The sequence below is a fragment of the Giraffa tippelskirchi genome, chromosome 6 (assembly GCF_054371585.1).
Source record: "Giraffa tippelskirchi isolate mGirTip1 chromosome 6, T2T-mGirTip1v1.2.pri, whole genome shotgun sequence".
In the NCBI taxonomy this organism is placed as follows: Eukaryota; Metazoa; Chordata; class Mammalia; order Artiodactyla; family Giraffidae; genus Giraffa; species Giraffa tippelskirchi.
Window position 1 is genome coordinate 170,330,617 of NC_137280.1, and position 18,528 is coordinate 170,349,144.

Consider the following 18,528-nt stretch of genomic DNA (forward strand, 5'->3'; position numbering starts at 1 on the left):
TGTATTTGGCTATTACTCTGACATACAAACATTAGAGTCTTTCTATAAGATTCTGTTTTATCAATGGCTCCATATAAAATTTCAAAGTTCTTTCTTTACCACACAGTACCAGTACTTTCAACAACAACAAAAAAGTTTTCAGTTCTAACAGCATCTCCATTCATATCACATAAAAAAAGAAACATTGCCAAAAAGCTTTTAACTTGCTAATATTTCAAAACAGAAAATAAGTACCTCTGTTTCAAAGGATAATGTTGACCAGTTTTCAGACATTCACAGTGTGTTCATTTTGACCTAAATTATTTTCTTACCTTCTGTATAAATGGTGCTGTATATATAATTTGACTCAGATTGATGTTCTAGGTATTACAAACCATTCACTTTTGAACCATGAAATTCAAGTCACTTGAGCTAACAAGTCAAGGGCCTGGGGAATATTCACAATAAATGGCTTTCAATTAATGGGTGAGACCTCTTGGGAGACTTTGTCTTTAGGCATCAGAATGGGAATTATTTGTTACATACTGTTAATAATAGTATATTAATATATTATAATACAATGAATAATAACAGTATTTAACAATTCCCTCTTGATGCCTAAAGACAAAGGCTCCCATAATAATGGGGCTTCCCTGGTGGCACAGATGGTAAAGAATATGCCTGCAATGCAGGAGACCTGGGTTCAATCCCTGGGTTAGGAAGGTCCCCTGGAAAAGGGAATGGCTGCTCACTTCAGTATTCTTGCCTGGAGAATCCCATGGACGGAGCCTGGTGGGCTACCATCCATGGGATCAGAGAGACTCTGACACAAGTGAGCGACTAACACTTTCATGAACAATAACAGCAGATCAGACCACTGCAGAACACATTTACTGTTTTATTTATGCTATTTGGGAGAAGGCAATGGCACCCCACTCCAGTACTCTTGCTTGGAAAATCCCATGGACGGAAGAGCCTGGTAGGCTACAGTCCATGGGGTCGCTAAGAGTCGGACACGGCTGAGCGACTTCACTTTCACTTTTCCCTTTCGTCCACTGGAAAAGGAAATGGCAACCCACTCCAGTGTTCTTGCCTGGAGAATCCCAAGGACGGCGGAGCCTGGTGGGCTGCCGTCTATGGGGTCGCACAGAGTCGGACACGACTGAAGCGACTTAGCAGCAGCAGCAGCTCACACTCATTGGGCTCCATCTTAGCTGGCAAAGACCAATTTCAGGAGCTTTACCTTTGCACTCTATGCTAGGAAATCTCTTTGACAAAATATCTGGCCTTTATTCTGATTTTCTTCAGGTCTTCTGACAGGCTCCTCTGTCCATGGGATTTTCTAGGCAAGAATACTGGAGTGGGTTGCTGTGCCCTCCTCCAGGGGGTCTTCCTGACCTAGGAATGATACCTGCATCTCTTACGTCTCCTGCTTTGCCAGGCGGGTTCTTTACCACTAGCACCACCTGGGAAGCCCACAGACCACAGACTAAATATCAATAGATGGTACATGTAGTCTGGTATTATTTTTATATATCTTCATGCAGAGAACACTTACAACCACCATGAAACAAATTCTCATCATTCTCTTGGAGGATATTATTATTATTCAGTTGCTATTAAAGAAATTACTAGGTTTTAGTCATAGGCTATATAAAAGTATCAACATGTACTATACATGACATGATTATATTTTTAGAAGACAATATATTTTGAGTAACTTATAATCATGAGGTTGTGATTTAAGTAACACATGACAATAAGTCTCAATGGCATTTGCATAACTATAACTCAATCACAATATTCATAATTATGTCAGAATCGTTATAGATAAGTATAGCTTTAATGAATGCAGTTAATTCACCTTAATTTACAAATGAGTGTATTTAAATAATAATTCTGAACTTTCACTTAATAGAGAAAAGCAACACATTTTTGTCTATCAATTTAAAATAAAGTATTGACTCCTTATAGGGTTAATCATCTACTTTTTCTTGGTGTTAGAATATAAAAAAAATAATACTTGTCTAATATTACATAAATAATAGGAGTAACATCTGCAATGATTAACCATGCCTCTTAAAATTATTAAGTTGTAGCTTCTGTTTAGAAACATTTCAGTGGTATTAAAATACCAACTGAAATATGAATCACGAGTTGTGGGCACAACTTGAGTGGAAAATGTGTTTAGTATATACGCATGGGGGTAATGCGTAGTAGTCTCCAGCATCTGGCTTATATCAGGGACAGTGTTATGAAACAACTATATAATTTTTGGTGAAGCAAAGAAGCTTTAAGTAAAAAGCTTAAAGTGCTAATAGTCTTGTCTTTTTTAATTTACTGAGAGGATTCGTAAGTCAGAATGCTGCTCTTTTAATCCTGAAAGGATGACTTTGCTGTAAGTTCACCTCACCTACCAAGCTTAATTTTTCTCATATTTAAAATAGCAATAGTATTATAACCCATGTAATCTTTATACATATGGCATTATTCACATAACCTCTCTAAAAATAAGTATTTAATAAATGGCAGTAGTAGTATTTGTGGAGACCGGCTCGACAAGCATGGTTTCTGAAAGCGCGATGTGGCGGGAGAATGAGACACGAGACACAAGACACAAGAGGTGAGTGAAAGGCGAGGAGCGGGGACCGACACCGCTCCGCGGTGAGGGTGCGGAACCGGGTCCAGGCCAGCTCCGCCATACTCTCAGCCGTGAAGGGAAGGCTATGCGGGGAGCTGAGCTATAACTCATGTGGCCTTCTCAGACTCACATGTGTTACGTATCTGGAGGAAAATCTATAGATAAGAATACTAGTCTCAGTTACTGATTTGTCATTGATTATCGGTTGTTAGTTACTCAGTGGTTAATTATCACTTTGTTCTTTGGCCCAGAAGGCCACATGTTCAGTTACGTTCAGACGCTCAGTTGTGTCTGACTGTCTGCGACCCCATAGACTGCAGCACGCCAGGCCTCCCTGTCCATCACCAACTCCCTGAGTCCACCGAAACCCACGTCCATTGAGTCGGTGATGCCATCCAACCATCTCATCCTCTGTCGCCCCCTTCTCCTCCTGCCCTTAATCTTTCCCAGCATCAGGGTCTTTTCCAGTGAGTCAGGTCTTTGCATCAGGTGGCCAAAGTATTGGAGCTTCAGCTTCAGCATCAGTCCTTCCAGTGAATATTCAGGACTGATTTCATTTGGGGTGGACTGATGGGAGAGAGGTTACATGACATGAAATCAATGCACAGAGTGGAGAATCACACATCATTTAGAAACAATGCACCAAAGATTAATATAGTCGTAGGAGTGAGTTTTAAGTTGTACAATTAAAAAAAAAATTGTCTACTCTTCATCCTTTTGAAAGTGAACACATCAACAGTATTTGAGAAGCAAATATTAAAACAAAACCAAAAGCAAAAAATATTTTTATAAATATACTAATAAGAAAATTGACTTCAGTGTATTTAGAAATGTTCATAAAGCAATGTACTTAAAACTGATAAAGGTAAAGGTAAAACATACATTTTCATAATCTTAAAATCAGAATCATCTTATTTATCAGAGAAAATAAATTATGTGGGAAAAAGGTTGAGATTGTTCAATGAAAACATATATTTTTTTGACGCTCCCCAAAACAAATGCTCAGGTGACTTGCTCTGAGTGAAGTGATGTGGGCAGATATGAAATGGCATAATGTCAAGCAGATATAAAGGCATCAGATATTTCCATTGGCTTCTCTCGCCTTCCTGCTATCTCCCAGGAAATGAGCATGCCCCCAAGGACTGCAAGTCCTTTCACCTCCTTTTCCGAATGAGAGATACATGAAACACCCTGAATCCCAGCCTAGATGCGAGCCAACACACAGATCGTCTAGTCCGTGGACAAGAACTATGCGCGCCACAGTGAGAGGTGACGAAACACAAATTCCTTTTTACTTCCCTTCATGTAGACAGCCATTTTTCTTTCAAAATGACATGACACAGTGTAATAAATTTAAAAGTTTACAGAAGATCTAAATAGCTATCTTATATAAAAGGATGTAAAACTCCTCTATTCACGTTAAAGAGCAGTTTCCCAGATGTCACACTAATCACGAGCTCTTAAGAGGAAGTGGGAGTCACGTTCACTGCTAAAGCACATTGCGATGTTTTTCTAACGATAACACACTTTGAGGATGTCAAATACATGCACGATTCTCAACATAGTTGTGCAACTGCTGTTGAGCTCATAACTGTAATGTATGCTTTGGAAGTTCATCTAAAAAACTGAAGTCAGGCTTACTAACTGACAACTTTAAATTGATTTGTTAAACTGACAAAGACACTAAACGTAGTCACAACCAGGTAAATGCTGCTGTGCCCTGTGTGTGTTTAGCTGCTGTGTCATGACCTACTCTCAGTGACCCATGGACTGTGCATGCCAGGGGCCTCTGTCTACGGGGATTCTCTAGGAGGGAACACTGGAGTGGGTTCCCTGCCCTCTTCCAGGGAAGTGCTGCTATACTAACAAATCCTGGAATATCAGGGACTTAGTACTACAAAGTACTCTTGGAGGGCAAAGCAAAGCCTCCTCGCGTGCACCAGGACCAAGAGAGAGGAGCAGTGACCCCACAAGAGACTGACCCAGACTTGCCCGTGAAGTCCAGAAGTCTCTGGCAGAGGCGTGGGTGGGAGGTGGCCTGCTGCAGGGTCAGGAGCACTGACTGGAGCAGTACCTGCGTGGGACCTTTTGAGGGAGGCTGCCATTATCTTCATTACCTCCACCATACTTTGGTCTCAGGTCTAACAACAGGGAGGGAACACAGCCCTGCCCATCAGCAGAAAATTGGATTAAAAATTTACTGATCATGGCCCCACCCATCAGAACAAGACCCAGTTTCCCCCAGTCAATCTCTCCCATCAGGAAGCTTCCATAAGCCTCTTATCCTTCTCCATCAGAGGGCAGACAGACTGAAAACCACAATCACAGAAAACTAGCCAATCTGATCACATGGACCACAGCCTAGTCTAACTCAATCAAACCATGAGCCATGTTTCATGTGTAACGTCACCCAAGACAGACGGGTCATGGTGGAGAGTTCTGACAAAACATGGTCCACTGGGGAAGGGAATGGCAAACCACTTCAGTATTCTTGCCTTGAGAACTCCATGAACAGGATGAAAGGGCAAAAGTATATAACACTAAAAGATGAACTCCCCAGGTCGTTAGGAGCCCAATATGCTACTGGAGAAGACTGGAGAAATAACTCCAGAAAGAATGAAGAGATAGAGCCAAAGTGAAGACAACACCCACTGGTGGACATGACTGGCGATGGAAGTGAAGTGTGATGCTGTAAAGAACAATACTGCATAGGAACCTGGAATGTTAGGTCCATGAGTCAAGGCAAATTGGAAGTGGTCAAACAGGAGATGGCAAGAGTGAACATCAACATTTTAGGAATCAGAGAACTAATGGACTGGAATGGGCGAATATAACTCAGATGACGATTATATCTACTACTGTGGGTAAGAATCGCTTAGAAGAAATGGAGTAGCCCTCATAATCAACAAAAGAGTCCGAAATGTAGTTCTTGGATGCAGTCTCAAAAACGACAGAATGATCTCTCTTCAGTTGCAAGGCAAACCATTCAATGTCACAGTAATCCAAGTCTATGCCCCGACCAGTAACGCTGAAGAAGCTGAAGTTGAACGGTTCTATGGAGACCTACAAGACCTTCTAGAACTAACACCAAAAAAAGATGTCCTCTTCAGTATAGAGGACTTGAATGCAGAAGTAGGAAGTCAAGAGATACCTGGATTAACAGGCAAATTTGGCTTTGGAGTACAAAACAAAGCAGGGCAAAGGCTAATAGAGTTCTGCCAAGAGAACCCACTGGTCATAGCAAACACTCTCTTCCAACAACAAGAGAAGATTCTACACATGGACATCACAAGATGGCCAACGCCAAAATCAGATTGATTATATTCTTTGCAGCCAAAGATGAAGAAGCTCTATACAGTCAACAAAAACAAGACCGGGAACTGACTGTGGATCAGATCATGAACTCCTTATTGCAAAATTCAGACTTAAATTTAGGAAAGTAGGGGAAAAAAAAAGAAAGTAGGGAAAACCGCTAGACCATTCAGATATGACCTAAATCAAATCCCTTACAATTATACAGTGGAAGTGACAAATAGATTCAAGGGATTAGATCTGATAGAGTGCCTGATGAACTATGGACAGAGGTTCTTGACATTGTACAGGAGGCAGTGACTAAGACCATCCCAAAGAAAAGGAAATGCAAAAAGGCAAAATGGTTATCTGAGGACGACTTACAAATAGCTGAGAAAAGAAGAGAAGCTAAAGGAAAAGGAGAAAATGAAAGATATAATCATCTGAATGCAGAGTTCCAAAGAATAGCAAGGAAAGATAACAAAGCCTTTCTCAGTGAACAATGCAAAGAAATAGAGGAAATCAATAGAATGAGAAAGACTAGAGATCTCTTCAAGAAAATTAGAGATACCGAGCGAACATTTCATGCAAAGATGGGCACAATAAAGGACAGACACGGTGTGGACCTACAGAAACAGAAGATATTAAGAAGAGGTGTCAAGAATACACAGAAGAACTATACAAAAAAGATCTTAATTTCCCAGATAACCATGATGGTGTGATCACTTACCTAGAACCAAACATCCTGGAATGTAAAGTCAACTGGGCCTTAGGAAGCATCACTATGAACAAACCTAGTTGAGGTGATGGAATTCCAGTTGAGCTATTTCAAAATAGTGCTGCACTCAATATGCCAGCAAATTTGGAAAACAGCAGTGGCCACAGGACTGGAAAAGGTCAGTTTTCATTCCAATCCCAAAGAAAGACAATGTCAAACAATGTTCAAACTACTGCACAACTGCATGCATCTCACACACTAGCAAAGTAATGCTCAAAATTCTCCAAGGCAGGCTTCAACAGTATGTGAACCATGAACTTCCCAATGTTTAAGCTGATTTAGAAAAGGCAGAGGAACCAGAGATCAAATTGCCAATATCCGACGGATCATTGAAAAAGCAAGAAAGTTCCAGAAAAGCATCTACTTCTGCTTTATTGACTACCCCAAAGCCTGTGACTGTGTGGATCACAACAAACTGTGGAAAATTCTTTAAGAGATGGGAATACCAGACCACTTTACTTGCCTCCTGAGAAATCTGTATGCAAATCAAGAAGCAACAGTTAGAAATGGCTATGGAACAACAGACTGCTTCCAAATCAGGAAAGAAGTATATCAAGACTGTATGTTGTCACCCTGCTTATTTAACTGATATGCAGTGTACATCATGTGACATGCCAGGCTAGAAGAGGCACAAGCCAGAATCAAGATAGCCAGGAGAAATATCAATAACCTCAGATATGCAGATGACACCACCTTTATGGCAGAAAGCAAAGAACTAAAGAGCCTCTTGATGAAAGTGAAAGAGGAGGGTGAAAAAGCTGGCTTAAATCCCAACATTCAGAAAACTAAGATCATGGCATCCAGTCCCATCACTTCAAGGGAAATAAATGGGAAACAATGCAAACAGTGAGAGACTTTATTTTGGGGGGCTCTATAATCACTGCAGATGGTGACTGCAGCTATGAAATTAAAAGATTCTTGCTCCTTGGAAGAAAAGCTATGACCAAACTAGACAGCATATTGAAAAGCAGAGACGTTACTTTGCCAATAAAGGTCCATCTAGTCAAAGCTATCATGTATGGATGTGAGAGTTCGACTATAAGGAAAGCTGAGCACCAAAGAATTGATGCTTTTGACCTGTGGTGTTGGAGAAGACTCTTGAGAGTCCCTTGGACTGCAAGAAGATCCAACCAGTCCATCCTGAAGGAGATCAGTCCTGGGTGTTCATTGGAAGGACTGATGTTGAAGCTGAAACTCCAATACTTTGGCCACTTGATGCAAAGAGCTGACTCACTGGAAAAGACCCTGATGCTGGGAGAAATTGAAGGCAGGAGGAGAAGGGGTCGACAGAGAATGGGATGGTTGGATGGCATCACCGATTCGATGGACATGAGTTTGAGTAAAGCCTGGCGTGCTGCAGTCCATGGGGTCACAAAGAGACACAACCGAGCAGCTGAACTGAGCTGATTTTAATACTATAAAAATTTCTCATTTATGAAAATTTCAATGCAGGTGGAAAGAGATATTGCTTCTTTTTCTGGTGCCTGCCTTCTATGATTTCTGGGATAGTCAAGACAGTGCAAGTGAGGGAGGCAGCTGAGAAAGAAACACACTAACTCATAACTGTTGCAGACTGGAGGTGCAGAGTTCCTTCTGCAGTTCCATGGTCCCCCATGAACTCTGAATTAGAATGTGAATATGGTCATTCTGTCTGCCCAGAAAGTGAAAATGGTCAGTTGACCTATTAGAACTGTGTTCACTACATGAACAAACTATGATATCCACTTAAATCTGTCCACTGACACTTGAACCTATTCTCATGACTACTAATTGCAAGCAGCACTGACTTTTGTTCTAAAATCAGGACTGGTTTTTCCACCTGTCACCAGCTGAACCATCATGGCATTATTGGGAAAGTTTTAAAGCTTAACATGTTCCCAGACAAAGATTGGCCAGTTGGCCAACATTATGTGATCCAAGGACATTTAACCCCATCCCAGGACTGGCACTGAGAAAAGGACTTCAGGAAACCCTTTTTCCTAGTGGAGGGAGGCCACACCCAGGGTTAGAAAGGGTTGGTGTTCACACATTCATCAGCCCTAACCACACCAATGGAAACTGGAATGAAAGGAAGGGTTTTAGCAGTCAGTATTACAATAATAATTTTAAACTGTAACATGAGGGCTTTGAAAAGATGAAAATTTGGAAAGGGAAATGAGAAGACAGCAAAGAGCCAAGAGACAAGAATGAACAACAATAGCAAAAACGAATAGTAAGAAAAAGTTAAGAGATTCGCTGAGTTGAAAAAGAGCAGAGCGTCTCACCATCTCTAAAAGTAAAAAAGCTTAAAGGAGACTTTTCCTTCTCATTTTTCTTTCTTTCCTCCTGTCTTTTATCTTGCTTCCCCCCACCCCTTCCCTGGCATTGATCTTGTTCACAATGATATAGAGGTATCATTGAAAAATTATTTTGCTTTTAAAAAGCTTAAAAGGATGAATTCATCCACCCAATTTATGGAACTCACCAGATTAACCTTTAACCTGGCAAGGGTAAAAATAATGGTATATCAAATGGTTAAAAGGATTAAAAATAATTGCAAATAATATAAATCCAGGTTAAAAAATTCAGCTCTCTCCCTAATTTTTGCTTCCTCCCTCATTCTTCCACCCTGACCTCCTTTCTTTGAGACATTCTCCTTTTGTCACCTGCATAAAAGGAACTGAAGGGATATCAGTCAATGACCTTCCCTTGGTGTGAACGACAAAACTACGAAATCAGACCTTTAATCTGAACCTCAGAAGAGTGCCAGGTTTAGGCAGGCATGTGCCAAGCTACTGCACCCTGAGTCTACGTACCTATCTCACTATTTTTAGTAACAACATCCAAAGTAATTTCAGCAGTTGATACAAACCAAATGACTTCTTACAGCATTACCATGAGAACACTTTATGCTTCCATAAAAGAGGTGCTAATTACCAGAGGAAGTCAGGACAGCTCTATGTTTTTCTCTCTAGATGACACAAAACATCGTAAGCGCTATAGTTAGTATCATTTTTGTCATGGGCTCTTTTTAGATTTAAATATAGACCATTTCCAAGCTCATTTTTGAAGAATCATGAATGACATATTTACACTATAAGCGTTTCTTAAAATAGACATAGGGAGTCTATTTCAGACCCAAAACAAAAATGTTCACTTATGCTAAACAATCACGAGAGTTTCATATCCAAGTCTCCAATTTTCTACTTGATTCCTTATCAACAGCAATGAAGTTTTCCAGCAAATGGAAAAGGATTTAAATGGCGAATGGCAACTCCCAATGGTAAGGCTACAAAAGTTGTCTTACTAATTCAAGCAGTAAGCCTGGCTAGAAGGTTTGCTGGGCTTAGTCCTTCAGTCATGTCTGACTCTTTGCAACCCCATGGACTACAGCCCACCAAGCTCTTCTGTCCGTGGGAATTCTCCAGGCAAGAACACTGGAGTGGGTTGCCATGCCCTCCTCCAGAGGATCTTTCCGACCCAGGGAATCCAACCCAGGTCGCCTGCATTGCAGGTGGATTCTTTACCAACTAAAGTTTAAATGTTCTCAAGAGCCCTTTTCTATACTGTGGTTTACAAATTCTATAATGTCCTTCACACAAGAATACTTTGAATGAGAGATCAGAAAGCAAACAACGAAGCACCACATGCATTACATAAACATTAAGCACAACACTGGCTGCAAGGTGTGTGAAATCATGGGCTGAACACAATTATACTTTGAATGCAGTCTGTTGTTTCTTCCAGTTTAATCCTATTCTGGGCATGTTCAAGCCCATTTTTCTATTTCAAAGCCAAGCTACAATTTGCCAGGTTAACATATCTTTACTACACAGCTATGTTACCAATGGGTATTCAAAGTATGTTGCATTTGTATAGAAGTTGAACAAATGTAACAATCGCAAGTGAAAATATATTCTCATATATTTCTAACATAATGAAATATAACTCTGAGCTTGAAGTCTTTATGTAGCCACTCAATATCACATAATTAGTAATGACTGACACAATTTTCTTACTCAAAGTCCAGGAATAGGAGAAAAAGTTTATAAAGTAAAAGAGCCTTGGTATTAAAATTGTAATGATTATTATTATAGTAATGCAAGGTATATATAGTCTTCATAAAAATTAAGGTATGCTACACAACTATAGTAGTCTTGAATAGAAATGGAGTCCAGAAAACACTTCTGTTTGTCTCATTAGAAAGAATCTACATGTTGTAATTGCACAATTTATATCCCAGATCCTCTCCTTCAGTATTTATCAAGGAATTAAGATAGAGAGAAATCAGGAATATCATGTGTCCATTCAGTGCCAACTATATGCCAGGCACTGTGCTCTTTGATTGGAACTCAAATGTGAAATGCATTCTCCGTACCTTTAAGGAGAAGGTTTTGGGAGTGAGCAGAAAAAATATACAGACAATTCCAACTGAACATAATATTATGAAATTTGTATAGAAGAAATGTACAAGAGCCTAAATACTTCTGTCGTAAAGCTTCTGCTTCTCCTATCCCATAACAGGATATTTATATTGCTTTTAAAGATGTGAAGATTGAAACAGAGAATATCACTTTCCTATTAATTATTTGCCTTTTTGCAAACCAGGCATGCATTATAAACTCGGGAGAATGCCAAAATGAGAGTGTCTGCATCCTACACTGTGAAATTATATTGCCAGTCTCTTCTATTTGGCCTGGAATTAGATAAACACAGAAGAATGATACGTGAAGTTTTGTTGGTTGTGCACTCTATACAACTGCATGGCAAAGCAGGTAAGCAAGCTTACATTCCATTTGTAGAGCCAGGCATCTGGGCCCCACACTTCATGGCAAACAGAAGGGGAATGGGTGGAAGCAGTGACAGATTTCCTCTTCTTGAGGTCTAAAATCACTGCAGATGGTGACTGCAGCCATGAGTTTAGAGGATGACTGCTTCTTTGCAGAAGAGCTATGACAAACCTAGACAGTACATTAAAAAGCAAAGACATCACTTTGCAGACAAAGATCTGTATAATCAAGGCTATGGTCTTTCCAGTAGTCATCTACTGATGTACGAGGTGGACAGTAAAGAAAGCTGAGCACTGAAGAATTGATGCTTTTGAACTGTGGTGTTGGAGAAGACTCTTGAGAGTCCCTTGGACTGCAAGGAGATCCAACCAGTCCATCCTAAAGGAGATTAGTCCTGGGTGTTCATTGGAAGGACTGATGTTGAAGATGAAGCTGCAATACTTTGGCCACCTGATGTGAAGAAATGACTTATTGGAAAAGACCCTGATGCTGGGAAAGATGGAAGGCGGGAGGAGAAGGGGACAACAGTGGATGAGATGATTGGATGGCATCACTGATTCAATGGACATGAACTTGAGCAAACTCCAGGAGATGATGAGGGATAGGGAAACCTGTTATGCTACAAGTCCATGGGCTTGCAAACAATTGGACATGACTTGACTGAACAACAAGAAAATATATGTATAACCGATTCACCTTGTGTACACCTGAAACTAACACAGCATTGTAAATCAGCTATACTCAAATAAACATTAATTTAAAAATAATAAAAAACCATTATTCACAGGCCACCATAATATAATAATAATGAAAAAACTTGAAATACTTAGAAAATTACCAAACTGTGACATGGAGACAGGAAATGAACAAATGCTATTAGAAAAATGGTACCAATAGACTTGCTTAATGCACTATGACCACAAACCTTTAATTTGTAAAAAATGCAATAACTACAAACTACAGTAAAGTGAAGCACAGTAACCCAGGTGTTCTTGTATTAAATTATTTTCACCATCCTCAGCAAAAGAGTATAAATGATCAAATATTGCCATATTCATAACTTCTGTGCTTTCTGAGAAGTAAACAAGAATTGAAAAAGGAAGGAGAGAAGGACAGTATGAGCAATTACGTAGGAGAGAAGTAAAAACAACCTACAGCCACTGATCTTGATATAAAATTACATATTTGTTCTTTAAATATTTATTAATTTTTTGATCTTGCATATATTGGAGTTTGTCAACTACTTTTGCACAAATGATGAGTTCCCAGGTGGCTCAGATGGTAAAGCCTACAATTCTGCCTACAATGTAGGAGACCCAGGTTCAATCCCTGGGTCAGGAAGGTCTCCTGGAGAAGGAAATGGCAACCCATTCCAGTATTCTTGCCTAGGAAATCCCATGGACGGAGGAGCCCAGTAGGCTACAGTCCATGGAATCGCAAAGAGTCAGACACAACTGAGCGACTTCACTTTCACTTATGCACAAATAATGTTAATTCATATAACCTATATAGCAGTTTTAAAATATCACACTTCCTGAAACTTCAGGAAGACTTCAAGTTCCCTAATAGATAATGGAGAATACAGTACCATTTTAAGTATAGATAGGGGAAAAATCATCCTCTGTATTTGCAATTTCAGTAATAAACAGCTAAACTTTAATATTTGTTCTATATTTCCTTGGCATTCTTTTAAATGTTTCCATGTGCATAAATATAATTTAAAATAATGTTGATCATTTAAGAAATGTGTATATAAATTCTTTAAGCCATTGTTGTAAGTAGCAATTCATCTAGAACTTATTATAAGCGAAAGATTTCTGCCACGTACTTAGTTCTCCTGTCTGCCTGTACAGTGACGCTGTGGAGGATAATCAATTTTGTTATCCTTTCATAAGTAGATATGTAAAAAAAATCTATCTCAAGTAGATTTGAAATCTAGAATAGAGTCAGGAAAAAATTCAAATACAGTCAGGAGATCAGAAGGGGGAGCTCCCAGGCCCTGGGAAAACAGAGAGACCAATAGGAAGAATAAAGACCCCTCTTCTTCCTAGCAACGACTTAGCCAAACAAAAGCCACGGACTCTGTTTGCTATAGCCCTTCTGACTTCTCTTCTGTTGTAAAAGTGTTCTTCCCTTGACCTGTGGCGGCTTGCATGTGGCTCTCCGTGGTTGCAAACCTTCAATTGTAATTTTCTGTTGATCTCAAATAAACACACCTTTGCTAGGGAACTATCTGGCAATCTATTTATTTCCGGTCAACAGATAATACATATGTATGGTCTATCATGTTGATGCTCAGATATTTCTTACTATGAGCTCTGTTTTGATCCTTTAGTTACTTAAGAATTCTCAAAAACTTATTACATGGCAGTATAAAGACAGCTACCTCATTCGAATGCCTGCAGAATATCCTATCAATTATATAGATTTTATACACAAATTGTGTTTTCTTAATAGAACCCCAGAGTTGACTCTGCAGGGAATCTTCCAATACTTGGAAGACGTGACTAATGTCTAATGTCAATTCTGCTAATGCATACGAGGCCTCTAGAAGAGGCTGTAAGGTATTTTTGTATCTCCTCCCGGTGAGGATGTGAAAATTATGATCAAGATTAAGTAACACAAGCCCTCTTATCCATCCTGATTCCTGCATGTTCAATGGATCGCTTCCCTCAGTCAAAGGTTTGCTTTCCTGACAACAGAGATTTAAAGAAAAGTAACAACAGAAAGCAAGCTCCAAATGATGCATGCTTGTTACCAGCTCGCTGTGCTATTTGGTCATGCTGGCTCAAGGAGAAAAGGCTCCACGTTGGCTCTGTTCTGCCTGGTATCAGCCCCCAAACAACACTGAGCAATCGTCACCCCTTGTCACCCATGAGAAAGCTGGGGGTTTAATCTTCCCTCTTCCACGAAGCACTCGAGCGTCTCGCTCTGCCGGCAGCTTGATTTTCTCTCTCCCTCTCGCAGCGTGCTTTTTCTCTTTCATTCTGTCCATAGACACTTTGATTCCCTTTCTGGTTTCTGATGCAACATATACAATGTGAGCGTCTGAGATGGATATATGCGTTATTTTTCAAACCTAAATTGTATTTCCGTGGGTTATTTTGTGTTTACTGTACCCAAACACCTATGATTAACAAATGTCTGTAGCACTCTGGAGAGAATAAGACACTCAAACCCTCTAATGTCACATAATCCACCAAACACCACAATTCTCTCACAAGGACCAGCATAAGCTAAACATTTTACAAATTATTTACCAGTAATGTGACTCTGGAGGAGGAAATGGCAACCCACTCCAGTATCCTTGCTGGGAAATCCCATGCATGGAGGAGCCTGATGGGCTACAGTCTGTGGGGCTGCAAAGAGTTGGACACGACTTAGCAAATGAGCACATAATGTGCCTATAGGGTCCATGAAAACCACTACCATTTCTTACAATATCCACACTAAAATGCAAAATTACAGTCAATGTCTTGCTTTGATGATCTATTTATAAGACCACAAAAAAAGTTTTTTAAACTAGATGGGATAAAGAATCTATGTGTCTGGAATTACACAATTTTATTCACTGAAATATCCTATTCTACTTGAAAATATGAAACTAAATCACCAAGTAAATGCCATCAACCAGCCAAGTTACTGTTCTGGGCAACATTTTGGATCAGACTGATCTGCTCTGTGTCAAAAATGATCAGCAAGTCCACACATGTTTCCTCTGAGTAGGTTCCAGCCTGGGAAGCAAAATCAAGTCTTGGAGTTTGGAGTGAATGCCTGCTCCATAGTAGACCATTCAGGCCCTCCCGGGTACTAGCTTACTGGATTCAAAGATCATTAATCTTATCCCATCCTCCATATATACAGAATCCTTGCAGTGAATGATTTCCTTCCCTTTCTGGCAATCTCAAGCATATTTTAAGTTAAATTGAGCACACATCCTCCCTTCTCAATGAAACCATTTGACAATTCTCACCATGAAAACCTCTCTCCATTATTCATCCCCAAAACTCATTTTTAACTTCTTGTCTATTTCAAACAGTTTAACAACTAAGCATGTAAATACTGGATTTCCTGAATTACACATATTTTCTCCAAAATGCTGTTTTTCTCAATACAGAAACCATGACCTTGTCTTCGCATATGCCAAAGTGACTACCATAAGGCACACAGTGAGAATTCAGTAGATGCTTGTTCTTTCGATAGTTAACTTGGTGAAGAAATGGTAGCTCCATTATCAATAACTTAATGGCCAAGGACTAAATGCTACTTTAAAAATTCTAGCTTAATCTTGAAATAGAATACTCTATATCTAGACTTACCCAAGAATCCTGCCATGTATTATAAATCTATTTTTATGAATAATTATAGATGAAATTGTAGATAAATAGCTCTTGTGTTTGGTTGTTCTGGGAAATGCTTAACATTTTCAAATAATGCTATTCACTTTTTCAATGTATCACAGGCTTTTTAAAGGCTAATGCCAAAAGTTGTTTACTTAAAACTTCTTTGTGCTTTAAAAAAAATCTGATATTTAAAACTGAAAACACACATTTCACTTGACCCCCATTAGTAGAAATTAACCCAAAAACGTTCATTTGATTCCTTAAATGGAATTAAGCTGATACATGTTTTATAGTAAATCATATGTTTTAACTGAACATTTAAAATTCTTCCCATAAATTATTATTTCATATTCATATTTCAAATATTACAAAGAGCCCGATACTCATATTTTTTTTTAATTTTCCTGAATAAATAAAGAAATCATGTTCTCTCTTCTCTCACTTAAGTGACTGCTGTGAAAAACTTCTGTAGGTACATGCATGCGTGCGTGCATGCTCAGTTCCCTTCAGTCACGTCTGACTCTCTGCGACCCCACGGACTGTAGCCCTCCAGGCTCCTCTGTCCATATGATTCTCCAGGCAAGAATACTCGAGTGAGTTACCATTCCCTCCTCCAGGGGACCTTCCTGACCTGAGTCAGGAACGTGAGTCTCCTGCATTTCAGGTGGATTCTTTCCTCACTGAGCCTCCTGGGAGGCCAGGTACATGTATGCAGGTATTTAATAAATTTGTGATAATTTAGTGGTTTAATTTGATTTAATTTCTGCATATTGATTGTGCAGGTTACCTTAATATGCATTTTCATAGCAACCTCTATTTTTCCTTTGTTATATTTATGTTTTGTTTTATTTATTGTTATGAGATTGATTAGATATGTGTTTAATTACTTATTTTATGTCTCTTTTCATACTAGGTCCATAAGGGCAAAATTCATGTTTATTTTGTTTATCTTTGCTTTCTTAAAGTTATATGCACAAAATAGATTCTCAACAGATAATTTTTTAAAAAATGAATGAAAATCAATGTAATGTACCAAGTTTACAAAGTAAAGAATAAAAATTACATGATCTTAATCGTACAAAAAAAGCTTTTGACAGACTTCAACACTGATATGATAAAAACTCTCAACAAAGTGTGTATGGGGGAACATTTCTCAACATAAGAAAGGCCATAAATGACAAACTCACAGCTAACATCATACTCAATGATTAAAACTGAAAACATTTCCTCTAAGATCAGGAACAAGACAAGACCTTCTCTCATCACATTTATTCAACATATTAATAGTATTCAAAGTACTAATCACAACAATTAAATAAGGCAAATAAAAGGAAAGGAGTCAAATTGGAAAGGAAGAAGTAATGTGATCACTGTTTGCAATGTCATGATGCTATGTATAGAAAGTTCTAAGGATGTCACCAAAAAAAGTATTAGGACTCATCAATGAATTCAGCAAAGCTGCAGGATACAAAATTAATATAGAGAAATTTGTTGTGTTTCTATACTCTAACAATGAGTTAAAGAAAGAAAAATTAAGAAAACAATTCAATTTATAATCTCATCAAAAAGAATAAAATATCTAGGAATCAATCTAACTAAGGAGATAAAAGACCTATACTCAGAAAACTATACGACACTGATGAACAAAACTGAAATGACATAAACAAATGGAATGATACATTATGCAAAAGATACATTATGCTCAGTACTGGAAGAATATAATTAAAATGAACATAGTACCTAGGTAATGTACAGATTCGATGAAGTTCCTATAAAAATACAAATGGCATTTTTCACAGAACTAAAATAATTCTAAAATATTTATGTATTTGTGTGTATGTAACACAAAAGACCACAAATAGCCAAAAGAACCTTGGGAAATAGAACAAAAGTGAAAATACCATGTTCCCTGATTTCAAACTTTACTACAAAGCTACAATCACCAAAGCAGTGTGGTTTTGGCACAAAAACAGACACATTGATCAATGGTACAGAATAGAGAGCCCAGAAATGAATCCACATTTATATGGTCAATTAATCTACAACAAATGAGGCAAGAATATGCAATAGGGGAAAGACAACCTTTTTTATAAATGATGTTGGGAAAACTGGCCAGCCACATGCAAAAGAATGAAACTGGACTACTCTCACAACATACACAAAGGTATACTTAGAATGGATTAAAGTCTTAAATGTAAGGCTTGAAACCATAAAGCTTTTAGAAGAAAATATAGGCAGTACACTCTTTGACACTGGTCTTAGCAATATATATATATATATAACAGAAGCAGAAGATATTAAGAAGAGATGGCAAGAATACACAGAAGAACTGTACAAAAAAGATCTTCATGACCCAGATAATCACGATGGTGTGATCACTCACCTAGAGCCAGACATCCTGGAATGTGAAGTCAAGTGGGCCTTAGAAAGCATCACTACGAACAAAGCTAGTGGAGGTGATGGAATTCCAGTTGAGCTATTTCAAATCCTCAAAGATGATGCTGTGAAAGTGCTGCACTCGATATGCCAGCAAATTTGGAAAACTCAGCAGTGGCCACAGGACTGGAAAAGGCCAGTTTTCATTCCAATCCCAAAGAAAGGCAATGCCAAAGAATGCTCAAACTACCGCACAATTGCACTCATCTCACATGCTAGTAAAGTAATGCTCAAAATTCTCCAAGCCAGGCTTCAGCAATACGTGAACCATGAACTTCCAGATGTTCAAGC

The 18,528-nt window shown here is 38.8% G+C and overlaps 1 protein-coding gene across 3 annotated transcripts in view; it reads left to right on the plus strand.

The window, feature by feature from the left end:
* Positions 1 to 18,528, plus strand: part of LOC145509654 (uncharacterized) — a 641,798-nt gene that overhangs the window by 588,909 nt on the left and 34,361 nt on the right. The window contains exon 4 of one of the 3 annotated variants that reach the window (XR_014056279.1): positions 11,277 to 11,392. The exons of 1 other annotated variant lie outside the window; for it this stretch is intronic. Coding sequence is in view for 1 of the 2 variants with exons in the window: in XM_081498876.1 (XP_081355002.1) it covers positions 11,432 to 11,443 (12 nt within the window). In the remaining variant the exon portion in view is untranslated. Of the gene's footprint in view, positions 1 to 11,276; positions 11,444 to 18,528 lie in introns of those variants that run through there. One more of the 3 variants, XM_081498876.1, reaches the window with a different exon arrangement.